Source organism: Taudactylus pleione, unplaced genomic scaffold (assembly GCF_031769625.1).
Source record: "Taudactylus pleione unplaced genomic scaffold, aTauple2 ptg001023l, whole genome shotgun sequence".
Taxonomy (NCBI): domain Eukaryota; kingdom Metazoa; phylum Chordata; class Amphibia; order Anura; family Myobatrachidae; genus Taudactylus; species Taudactylus pleione.
In genome coordinates this window covers 683,882-696,867 of record NW_028285424.1, presented here as the reverse complement: position 1 = coordinate 696,867, position 12,986 = coordinate 683,882, and the positions used below count along the sequence as shown (strand labels likewise).

At 48.8% G+C, this 12,986-nt stretch overlaps 1 protein-coding gene across 4 annotated transcripts in view; it reads right to left on the bottom strand.

Annotated features, from left to right (window-relative positions):
- PDE2A (phosphodiesterase 2A) overlaps nt 1-12,986 on the bottom strand; it is a 794,043-nt gene that overhangs the window by 387,634 nt on the left and 393,423 nt on the right. For all 4 annotated transcript variants that reach the window (XM_088461174.1, XM_088461173.1, XM_088461172.1 and 1 more), the window contains one exon: nt 10,674-10,762. In XM_088461174.1, coding sequence (XP_088317300.1) covers nt 10,674-10,762 — 89 coding nt within the window. The remainder of the gene's footprint in view (nt 1-10,673; nt 10,763-12,986) is intronic.

The following is a 12,986-nucleotide window of genomic DNA, read 5'->3' as shown; positions in this document are numbered from 1 at the left end:
GGAGCTGATACCTGGCACCTAGTATTAGTGAATGGATTGCAGACATGTTCCGGAGCTTATACGTAGAACCTAGTATTAGTGAATGGATTGCAGCCATGTTCCGGAGCTGGTACTTGGCACCTAGTATTAGTGAATGGATTGCAGCCATGTTCCGGAGCTGGTACCTGGCACCTAGTATTAGTGAATGGATTGCAGCCATTACCTAGAATCTAGTTGTCGCAAGCCACCGTCGCGGCTTGTTACCATCACGCTGTAACCTCCTAGTGATATAGCTAGGTTTGATGGGCAGCGGGGGCGCGCAATCATGTTAATACATTTTGCATTGTAGGCGATATGTCCTTACGAAACAGCATATCGTCCAGACATCGCTCCAGTGTGTACCTAGCTTATGTGAAATGATTGCAGCCATGTTCCGGGATGATACCTGGAACACATTAGTATTAAACGGATTGTACACATGTCATAATTATGTCAGAGGAGAATGCACGGTACATAACTCTATAGGAAGAAGCCTGTTCTAAATGTACAAATGTAGATCTTAGGGCTCAACATAATATTTTTCTTCTATTCGCTGGTATTTATTGCTGACGCCACATAATCTGAGAGGAGCACTGCTGGTCAGACGTCGCCTGGTCACTCGCTGCCTATTACATACAGCGCGGTGTATGTTTAACATTACAAACATCTGGAGGACGAGATATTTCGCGAGCGAGAGCGGTTGTGGAGAGTTTAGGAAGAATTTGCCTCTACTAACATTCTGTGACATACACAGACTTCAATGTCACCATTGTACTACACACACAGCCTATTACATTTACCCCATGTGTCATGTTCTATTACATTTACCCCCATGTGTCACCTTCTATTACATTTACCCTCATGTGTCACAGCCTATTACATTTACCCCCATGTGCCACGTTCTATTACATTTACCCCCCATGTGTCACAGCCTATTACATTTACCCCCCAAATCTACTAACTCATATCTCACAAGATCCTCATAGTGTACGTACAGTACCAGTAACATTGTAACTATCTTCAGCAGAGTTTTCACTGTAAATTGTATTTTTTCTTCCGACAAATGGGCTGTGAAATGAGAAATACAGCAATAGTGACGTTCACACTGGCGGCATCCCAGGAGCCCACTCAGCAGTTTCCCAGCCGCTCCTGGTGTAATGTGTAGCCCGTGTTCTCTCAGAGCCGCGTGCTGGTAACGGCTCCCAGCCGCTCCTGGTGTAATGTGTAACCCGTGTTCTCTCAGAGCCGTGTGCTGGTAACAGCTCCCAGCCGCTCCTGGTGTAATGTGTAACATGTGTTCTCTCAGAGCCATGTGCTGGTAACGGCTCCCAGCCGCTCCTGGTGTAACGTGTAACCTGTGTTCTCTCAGAGCCGTGTGCTGGTAACGGCTCCCAGCCGCTCCTGGTGTAATGTGTAACCTGTGTTCTCTCAGAGCCGTGTGCTGGTAACAGCTCCCAGCCGCTCCTGGTGTAATGTGTAACATGTGTTCTCTCAGAGCCATGTGCTGGTAACGGCTCCCAGCCGCTCCTGGTGTAACGTGTAACCTGTGATCTCTCAGAGCCGTGAGCTGGTAACGGCTCCCAGCCGCTCCTGGTGTAATGTGTAACCCGTGTTCTCTCAGAGCCGTGTGCTGGTAACGGCTCCCAGCCGCTCCTGGTGTAATGTGTAACCCGTGTTCTCTCAGAGCCGTGTGCTGGTAACGGCTCCCAGCCACTCCTGGTGTAATATGTAACCTGTGTTCTCTCAGAGCCGTGTGCTGGTAATGGCACAAAGCCGCTCCTGGTGTAATGTGTAACCCGTGTTCTCTCAGAGCCGTGTGCTGGTAACGTCTCCCAGCCGCTCCTGGTGTAATGTGTAGCCCGTGTTCTCTCAGAGCCGTGTGCTGGTAACAGCTCCCAGCCGCTCCTGGTGTAATGTGTAACCTGTGTTCTCTCAGAGCCGTGTGCTGGTAACGGCTCCCAGCCACTCCTGGTGTAATGTGTAACCTGTGTTCTCTCAGAGCCGTGTGCTGGTAATGGCTCCCACCTGCTCCTGGTGTAATATGTAACCTGTGTTCTCTCAGAGCCGTGTGCTGGTAACGGCTCCCAGCCGCTCCTGGTGTAATGTGTAACCCGTGTTCTCTCAGAGCCGTGTGCTGGTAACGGCTCCCAGCCGCTCCTGGTGTAACGTGTAACCTGTGTTCTCTCAGAGCCGTGTGCTGGTAACGGCTCCCAGCCGCTCCTGGTGTAACGTGTAATCTGTGTTCTCTCAGAGCCGTGTGCTGGTAACGGCTCCCAGCCGCTCCTGGTGTAACGTGTAACCTGTGTTCTCTCAGAGCCGTGTGCTGGTAACGGCTCCCAGCCGCTCCTGGTGTAACGTGTAACCCGTGTTCTCTCAGAGCCGTGTGCTGGTAACGGCTCCCAGCCGCCCCTGGTGTAATGTGTAACCCGTGTTCTCTCAGAGCCGTGTGCTGGTAACGGCTCCCAGCCGCCCCTGGTGTAATGTGTAACCCGTGTTCTCTCAGAGCCGTGTGCTGGTAACGGCTCCCAGCCGCCCCTGGTGTAATGTGTAACCCGTGTTCTCTCAGAGCCGTGTGCTGGTAACGGCTCCCAGCCGCCCCTGGTGTAATGTGTAACCTGTGTTCTCTCAGAGCCGTGTGCTGGTAACGGCTCCCAGCCGCCCCTGGTGTAATGTGTAACCTATGTTCTCTCAGAGCCGTGTGCTGGTAACGGCTCCCAGCCGCTCCTGGTGTAACGTGTAACCTGTGTTCTCTCAGAGCCGTGTGCTGGTAACGGCTCCCAGCCGCTCCTGGTGTAACGTGTAACCTGTGTTCTCTCAGAGCCGTGTGCTGGTAACGGCTCCCAGCCGCTCCTGGTGTAACGTGTAACCCGTGTTCTCTCAGAGCCGTGTGCTGGTAACGGCTCCCAGCTGAAGGCACAAGCTCCCTGTCTTGTTCTATTCCATCAGCAGCGTCTTGTTCCAGCGCTCAGATAGTGGGATCCCTGATACAACATGACACGTGAGGCATTGCCAGCGCTGTCACATCTCCTGCGCTCTGCACTTCTCTGATCATTAAAGGGCAACTTCAGGGCTACAGAGGAACGAGCTGAAAATCTGAATTTCTACAGCTCGACTTTTAGGGTCAAAAGCCCACCCGGGACACTTCATGTAAGGGGCATCTGATTTATGTTACTGCAAGTCCTAGATGCAGGAGGAAAGTATCTGTACAGTATTATATATATACATACACACACACACCTCTGTGTGCTGAGGACGATTTACCAAATTGCGGCATATAATATTTTGTTTTGCTCTTTTGTTTTGCTGCTCATCCAGGGCCCCATTTATCATTGTATATTTGCAGCTTAATCCATGAAAATACTCGTTTTCGGGGATTAACCACAAATATAAGTTTCCCTCAGATGTATGACAGGGGCCGGGTTTGTCGGCGATCGGGATCCTGGCGGTCAGAATCCTGATGCCGGCATCCCAACAGGCGTGTCAGTAAGTATCCTAACCCACCCCTAACCCTCCATCCCCGCACCCGAAACCTAACCCCCTCAGTACGTAATCCTAACCCTCTCCCCCTAAAACCCGGCATTATGACAGCCAAGAATTTAGCTACCTCCCGTATTACAGATAACTCCGATACCTGCTGCAATTCCTCCATCCCCGCCGCCAACCGCATCCCCCATACGTTTCTATGCAATGCTGCCATATTTACCAACTTCGCCCCCCTAGCTTACACCATCTGAAGATCACGGTAGCCCAATGTAACCTATGAGCTACACATCGTGAATTCAGCTGGCAGAGGGTTCGCCCAGAACCCTCCCTGGAAATGGGCGCTGTGCATGCGTGATCAGCAGCCCCGGCAGCGCTCCGGGCACATCGCAGGGACGGGCTCTTTACGGAGCCCTTGTGCCTGCGGGTGCTCTATAATACATCCCGCCAATGTAATCGCATTCTGCAATGCGATTATGGGCGCTAATATCACGCCCAGATCACATTGCAAATGTGATTAATGATAAATGGGCCACAAGAGAGAGAGAGGGGGGGAAAAAAAAATCACATAATTCCTCCATTTATCCAGGAAATAGCGCAGCAGAGCGATGCCATTGGCGCAGTGAGGGGTAATTACCTTTGTGACGGGCCATTTGTTAATCAGTAATAAAACCATTTTTGTTAAAACAGAGCCAATTCAATTAGCCGTTTTTCGACTGTTTTTCAAAGTATTTCCATATTCAATTCCAATACTCTTTTATACTGACTCCCAGAGTCAGTTAGGCTTTTTAAGGGGTACATATTTAATTCCCCAAAATATGCTGTACCTTGCGCTAAATTCGCTATTAACTACATTTGCGTACCCGCATTTTCAAATGTTTTGGAAATGAATAGGGTGCGGGGAATGTGCACGGTGTAAAAAAAAATTGCGTCCCAACAGGTGAATGAAGAGAAAACATTGCGCTTTTTGCGGCTAATTTCATTCGCCCCTTGGTGTGGCGACAACAGGACCTGTTGGTGCCAGTAACACATTATAGAGCAGAGACAGGGTCAGTGTGCCATTGGAAGGGCTTATTTCACCTGACAAACCTCTGCTCCAATTGGCAGGTCCAGGGCACCGCCAAGTATCCAGAGCTACAGTAACGTAATCTCTACAGACCTGGCACACCGCGGAGGGCTGAATCCATACACCTCTGCATGGGGAGTACGCTGATTAGACACCGTCACACAGCAGCTTTCATGGAGATATTAAGCTATAAACATCACAGTTTATGTGTAGAGGCCTCGAGCCTCTGCAGTGCTTGACGCTTACAAATCATGCACAAAACAGAAAATTAACAGATATCGACAAAGGAGGTGGAGAGGCGAGACAGCGTGCTTGGCTTGTGTTAGCTTACAGTCTAGAGCATACTGTACATGCCGACTTTTCGGTTGCCTACGAGGGCAGCCAGACGGCATGGCATGAGCCTGAGACCATTCATGTGTGGGGTTGCTTCTCAGCCAAAGGAGAGGGCTCACTCACAATTTTGCATAAGAACACAGCCATGAATAAAGAATGGTACCAAAACATCCTCCAAGAAAAACTTCTCCCAACTATCCAAGAACAGTTTGGTGAGGAACAATGCCTTCTCCAGCATGATGGAGCACCTTGCTATAAAGCAAAAGTGATAACTAAGTGGCTCAGGGAACAAAACATCGACATTTGGTTCCATGGCCAGGAAACTCCCCAGACCTTAATACCATTGAGAACTTGTGGTCAATCCTCAAGAGGCAGGTGGACAAACAAAAACCCACAAATTTTGGCAAACTCCAAGCATTGATTAGGCAAGAATGGGCAGCCATCAGTCAGTATGTGACCCAGAAGTTGATTGACAGCATGCCAGGGCGAATTGCAGAGGTCTTGAAAAAGAAGGGTCAACACTGCAAATATTCACTCTTTGCATAAACTTAATGTAATTGTCCATAAAAGCCTTTGACACTTATGAAATGATTGTAATTATACTTCAGTATACCATAGTAACATCTGACAAATAGGTCTAATAACACTGAAGCAGCAAACTTTGTGAAAACCAATACTTGTGCCATTCTCAAAACTTTTGGCCACGGCTGTAGTATGTGCCTGGGTTACACTAGCAGAGAACAGTAGTATATGTGCCTGGGTTACACCAGGAGAGAACAGTAATATATGTACCTGGGTTACACCAGGAGAGAACAGTAGTATATGTGCCTGGGTTACACCAGGAGAGAACAGTAGTATATGTGTCTGGGTTACACCAGGAGAGAACCGTAGTATATGTGCCTGGGTCACACCAGGAGAGAACAGTAGTATATGTGCCTGGGTTACACCAGGAGAGAACAGTAGTGTATGTGCCTGGGTTACACCAGGAGAGAACAGTAGTGTATGTGTCTGGGTTACACCAGGAGAGAACAGTAGTATATGTGCCTGGGTTACACCAGGAGAGAACAGTAGTATATGTGCCTGGGGTACACCAGGAGAGAACAGTAGTATATGTGCCTGGGTTACACCAGGAGAGAACAGTAGTATATGCGCCTGGGTTACACCAGGAGAGAACAGTAGTATATGTGCCTGGGGTACACCAGGAGAGAACAGTAGTATATGTGCCTGGGGTACACCAGGAGAGAACAGTAGTATATGTGCCTGGGTTACACCAGGAGAGAACAGTAGTAGTATATGTGCCTGGGTTACACCAGGAGAGAACAGTAGTATATGTGCCTGGGTTACACCAGGAGAGAACAGTAGTAGTACATATGTCTGGGTTACACCAGGAGAGAACAGTAGTGTATGTGCCTGGGTTACACCAGGAGAGAACAGTAGTATATGTGCCTGGGTTACACCAGGAGAGAACAGTAGTGTATGTGCCTGGGTTACACCAGGAGAGAACAGTAGTATATGTACCTGGGTTACACCAGGAGAGAACAGTAGTGTATGTGCCTGGGTTACACCAGGAGAGAACAGTAGTGTATGTGCCTGGGTTACACCAGGAGAGAACAGTAGTATATGTGCCTGGGTTACACCAGGAGAGAACAGTAGTATATGTGCCTGGGTTACACCAGGAGAGAACAGTAGTGTATGTGCCTGGGTTACACCAGGAGAGAACAGTAGTATATGTGCCTGGATTACACCAGGAGAGAACAGTAGTATATGTGCCTGGGTTACACCAGGAGAGAACAGTAGTATATGTGCCTGGGTTACACCAGGAGAGAACAGTAGTATATTAAAACTAGGGATGTGCAGGCTCGGATAGGTTCGAGTTTGCACGTGGAGTTCGGATTTTTCCCTCCAAAAAAACGGAACTCAGAACGAGGCAAAACGTCATCTTACATGGACGAACATCATCATTCCTGGACAAAAGACAAGGAATGATGATGTTCGTCCATGTAAGATGACGTTTTGCCTCGTTCTGAGTTCCGTTTTTTTGGAGGGAAAAATCCGAACTCCACGTGCAAACTCGAACCTATCCGAGCCTGCACATCCCTAATTAAAACCAAATTATTTCTACAACATATATGTCAGCTCTATGTATACTTGCAGAATATGAGCTATTTCTGTCACTGCCCTTCTTACAGCCCCCGGGAGTATTTTACCTTCACAATGTTATCATTATATTCACATTTATTTCCGTGAACTCTATTAACACAGCGATACCAGACTGGGTGCGGAATCACGTGTAGGAGGTAGGTGCACAGCCGTGGGCTGGAGAGAGACATCCAGTGATTCCGTAATGCACATTAATATACCGGACGGGGTAACACTGTTACATGGGAGCGAGCAGCATTTCCTGTCTGAGGATAATTAGTGCTGAGATAGAGGTGACAATTATTCCTGTAATATCTTCTCTCTAATTTGGAATATGCAATCTTAGGGGTATATTTACTGAGGTGCGGGTTTTTAGAAGTGCAGATGGTGCCCATCAGATTCTACTTACCATTTATTTAGTACCTTCTAGATTTGGATGGCCACTTGGTTACCATACCGATGTTCTCTTCCTGTCTGTTTATGGTCTGTAATCGCGCCCTTTTCCTGCCCATTATGCTAATTCTGCTGGCATCTGCCATGACTGTAGCGGCAGAGTGTGTACGCTGGTACAATCATTTTCTTTCCATTGTCTGGACGGAGGGGGATCGGACGTCGCAAGTAAAATTGTATGGGTGTGTACGCGTGTGATCGGCACTGTGGTGGGGACGTTCCATGTGAAACAGTATACAGCCAAAGCATCTGTTCCCTTCACCCTTGTCTTCTCCCTATAACTTTCCTACAGGCTGATACTACCAACATTAGCAAAGTAGAGCGTAGATAAAAAAACACATAAAAAAGCTAGTTTTACATAAACATAATACATTAGGATCAGAAAATTCTACATTGTAACATGTCCGGGAGCAGGGTCACATGTACAGTCAGTAGTGGGGGCGTATGAGGCGGTATGTTACATTATGGGACTCTTCTGTAATGTTGCTGTGACTTAGAAAAGTTCTAAAATAATTTTTTCAAAGGAAAAAAAGCCAAAGCAATAATTCTGATTTTCATGTTACAACAAATTGAGATTTGATGCAACCTACAAACATGTAGATACAGACAGATGGGATTCTCTCTATAGGTATGAAGGCGCAACCGGAAAAACATGGCGCAACAACCATATTAGAAGTGACACAATGTATACAAGAAATTCCATCCCCATCTCCCCTCTGTGCTCTCAGTCAGTCCCCATCTCCCCTCTGTGCTCTCAGTCAGTCCCCATCTCCCCTACGTGCTCTCAGTCAGTCCCCATCTCCCCTCTGTGCTCTCAGTCATTCCCCATCTCCCCTACGTGCTCTCAGTCAGTCCCCATCTCCCCTACGTGCTTTCAGTCAGTCCCCATCTTCCCTCTGTGCTCTCAGTCAGTCCCCATCTCCCCTCTGTGCTCTCAGTCAGTCCCCATCTCCCCTCTGTGCTCTCAGTCAGTCCCCATCTCCACTACGTGCTCTCAGTCAGTCCCCATCTCCTCTCTGTGCTCTCAGTCAGTCCCCATCTCCCCTCTGTGCTCCCAGTCAGTCCCCATCTCCCCTACGTGCTCTCAGTCAGTCCCCATCTCCTCTCTGTGCTCTCAGTCAGTCCCCATCTCCCCTACGTGCTCTCAGTCAGTCCCCATCTCCCCTCTGTGCTCCCAGTCAGTCCCCATCTCCCCTACGTGCTCTCAGTCAGTCCCCATCTCCCCTCTGTGCTCTCAGTCAGTCCCCATCTCCCCTCTGTGCTCTCAGTCAGTCCCCATCTCCCCTCTGTGCTCTCAGTCAGTCCCCATCTCCCTTCTGCGCTCAGTCAGTCCCCATCTCCCGTCTGTGCTCTCAGTCAGTCCCCATCTCCCCTCTGTGCTCTCAGTCAGTCCCCATCTCCCCTCTGTGCTCTCAGTCAGTCCCCATCTCCCCTCTGTGCTCTCTGTCAGTCCCCATCTCCCGTCTGTGCTCTCTGTCAGTCCCCATCTCCCCTCTGTGCTCTCAGTCAGTCCCCATCTCCCCTCTGTGCTCTCAGTCAGTCCCCATCTCCCCTCTGTGCTCTCAGTCAGTCCCCATCTCCCCTCTGTGCTCTCAGTCAGTCCCCATCTCCCTTCTGCGCTCAGTCAGTCCCCATCTCCCGTCTGTGCTCTCAGTCAGTCCCCATCTCCCCTCTGTGCTCTCAGTCAGTCCCCATCTCCCCTCTGTGCTCTCAGTCAGTCCCCATCTCCCCTCTGTGCTCTCTGTCAGTCCCCATCTCCCCTCTGTGCTCTCAGTCAGTCCCCATCTCCTCTCTGTGCTCTCAGTCAGTCCCCATCTCCCCTCTGTGCTCTCAGTCAGTCCCCATCTCCCCTCTGTGCTCCCAGTCAGTCCCCATCTCCCCTCTGTGCTCCCAGTCAGTCCCCATCTCCCCTCTGTGCTCTCAGTCAGTCCCCATCTCCCCTCTGTGCTCCCAGTCAGTCCCCATCTCCCCTCTGTGCTCTCAGTCAGTCCCCATCTCCCCTCTGTGCTCTCAGTCAGTCCCCATCTCCCCTCTGTGCTCTCAGTCAGTCCGTCTCTGTAGCTCATCACATGCTGGGAGGAAGAATCCATTCTGCAGGGAGGACTCCAGACAAGGCTGGGACACACCATGCTCCAAATACTCTGCAGGCGGCAATGAAACCAGCATTACCCAGAAGTCTGTTCTCCGCTACTTTGATACTGTCACTAGGAAACTCACAAAGGTTAATTACATAGGATTTATATATTAATTTATTTATATAACACACATTCTGCAGCATTTTACAGAGAATATTTCATTATTCAGATCAGTCCCTGCCCCCACTGGTGCACCTGGAGGAAACTGACACAGACACCTGGAGAACATACAAACTCCACACAGATATAGTTCCTGGTTGGAACTGAACCTATAGCTTCAGCGCTGCGAGATCAGTAATAACCTGTAGAATATATCACTATGTATCTGTCAGGAAGTAGATGGAACAGAGCAATGTTCTGCCGATATATAGAGACTTCAGTAATGTAATAATCTGGGGAATACTGTATATTACTATGTTTTAGTCAGTGTGCAGATGAAACAGAGCAATGTTCTGCAAATCTATATAAAGTTCAGTAATGTAACAGTAAAAGAAGTCTGTGTAGGAGACTTGCTGGGGTCATTTCTATCCAGGGCTCTGTGTGGAGTTTGTATGTACTGCCATGTGCTTAAGCGCCCAGTGTTTATAAACAGACTCGTAGGTTAATGTGTGTGCACTCGGGCATTGTCTAATTGCATTTTCCAGCATACACAATAATGAATCTGTTTTCTTTGAATAATAATATCAGCAATAAGGTATAAATGTGGCTTCTCACTATCTAACGCCAGGAAATGATTTTATAAGTGTCTGTATAATAGGACGGCGCCGTCTGTTCTGAGTGTCTGGAAGGTGAAGGATCCAGGTATCACTAATACAATAACTGATATGAATATAAACACCTGTCGAAGGTGAAAATACAATTCAACAGCAGCTCAGATGTACAATAGCTCCTGGGAACGATCATCATTAACATCAGACGGCTGACGCCATGAATTCTGACACCGCTCAGAGATGAGCACAAGCACTAAACCCCCCCTAATGCAGGCAGAGGGGCGCGTGCCGAGCCGGCAGTAATTATGGGCATACATTTCTCCAGAAAAAGAATGTTCTTACCTGAGTTTCCCTTCTTGAGGCAGCTCATGGTACGGGTCATCGCACACCAGGCGCCCATCCGCGTCCAGCAGGTAGATAAAGGCATGATCCTGAAACACGTAGAGGTAATGTCAGCACTAGTACGTTATATAGAGGGCAACGCATTCCCTACTGTAAGTTATAGGGATATCTGAGGTCACCAAGGGGGATCGGTACAGACAGTTGTGCTGCTGACCAAACACATCACGTTAACAGCTATAACGCCGACACAGTAAAAATGCATGTCGACTATTTATTTTATTTTTTTTCACCAATTTTTTCTTTATTGAAGCATATCAGACATACAGCATAAAACTTGAATTAGCACATTCACTTGTGGGTATAATAAATTAATAATGTTTGAATAATGGACATTGGTTGTTTTTCTGTACTGTACACCTCCACCGAGAAGCTTCATGGTCATTACATAATAGTGCATGGCTGCAAGAAGAGTCACAACGGGGGAGTATTCCTTATATTACACAGGTCTTCCTGATGAAGCCTTACGTGATGACAGCTGTACCCACTAGTTACCATGACACTTACACACACACACACACATATATACTGTAATAACTATAATCACGCTCTCTATCATTCCTAAATTATGATCATAGGTGAGAGGAGCTACTCTAACTGAGCAGGCAGAGGATGAGAGACAGCTTTGCAGTCTTGGGGCATGATGAATAGTCGCACGCAGCCGGGTCTGCGTCTCATCCTAATGCCGCAGACAATCCTGACGCCCACTTGGGTCGGTACATTTCTTGCTGCACAAACCCTTTGGTACATTCTCTCTGTCTGCCTATGGCCTCTGTGTGAGTGGCTGTGCGTGTTTGAATGCTTCTGCTTTCTGCGGTATACCCGTGTCTGCCTATGGCCTCTGTGTGAGTGGCTGTGCGTGTTTGAATGCTTCTGCTTTCTGCGGTATACCCGTGTCTGCCTATGGCCTCTGTGTGAGTGGCTGTGCGTGTTTGAATATGCTTCTGCTTTCTGCGGTATACCCGTGTCTGCCTATGGCCTCTGTGTGAGTGGCTGTGCGTCTTTGAATATGCTTCTGCTTTCTGCGGTATACCCGTGTCTGCCTATGGCCTCTGTGTGAGTGGCTGTGCGTCTTTGAATATGCTTCTGCTTTCTGCGGTATACCCGTGTCTGCCTATGGCCTCTGTGTGAGTGGCTGTGCTTCTTTGAATATGCTTCTGCTTTCTGCGGTATACCCGTGTCTGCCTATGGCCTCTGTGTGAGTGGCTGTGCGTCTTTGAATGCTTCTGCTTTCTGCGGTATACCCGTGTCTGCCTATGGCCTCTGTGTGAGTGGCTGTGCGTCTTTGAATGCTTCTGCTTTCCGAGGTATACCCGTGTCTGCCTATGGCCTCTGTGTGAGTGGCTGTGCATCTTTGATATGCTTCTGCTTTCTGCGGTATACCCGTGTCTGCCTATGGCCTCTGTGTGAGTGCATGTGCGTCTTTGATATGCTTCTGCTTTCTGCGGTATACCCGTGTCTGCCTATGGCCTCTGTGTGAGTGGCTGTGCGTCTTTGATATGCTTCTGCTTTCTGCGGTATACCCGTGTCTGCCTATGGCCTCTGTGTGAGTGGCTGTGCGTCTTTGAATATGCTTCTGCTTTCTGCGGTATACCCGTGTCTGCCTATGGCCTCTGTGTGAGTGGCTGTGCGTGTTTGAATGCTTCTGCTTTCTGCGGTATACCCGTGTCTGCCTATGGCCTCTGTGTGAGTGGCTGTGCGTGTTTGAATATGCTTCTGCTTTCTGCGGTATACCCGTGTCTGCCTATGGCCTCTGTGTGAGTGGCTGTGCGTCTTTGATATGCTTCTGCTTTCTGCGGTATACCCGTGTCTGCCTATGGCCTCTGTGTGAGTGGCTGTGCGTCTTTGAATATGCTTCTGCTTTCTGCGGTATACCCGTGTCTGCCTATGGCCTCTGTGTGAGAGGCTGTGCGTCTTTGAATGCTTCTGCTTTCTCCGGTATACCCGTGTCTGCCTATGGCCTCTGTGTGAGTGGCTGTGCGTCTTTGAATGCTTCTGCTTTCCGAGGTATACCCGTGTCTGCCTATGGCCTCTGTGTGAGTGGCTGTGCGTCTTTGATATGATTCTGCTTTCTGCGGTATACCCATGTCTGCCTATGGCCTCTGTGTGAGTGGCTGTGCGTCTTTGATATGCTTCTGCTTTCTGCGGTATACCCGTGTCTGCCTATGGCCTCTGTGTGAGTGGCTGTGCGTCTTTGATATGCTTCTGCTTTCTGCGGTATACCCGTGTCTGCCTATGGCCTCTGTGTGAGTGGCT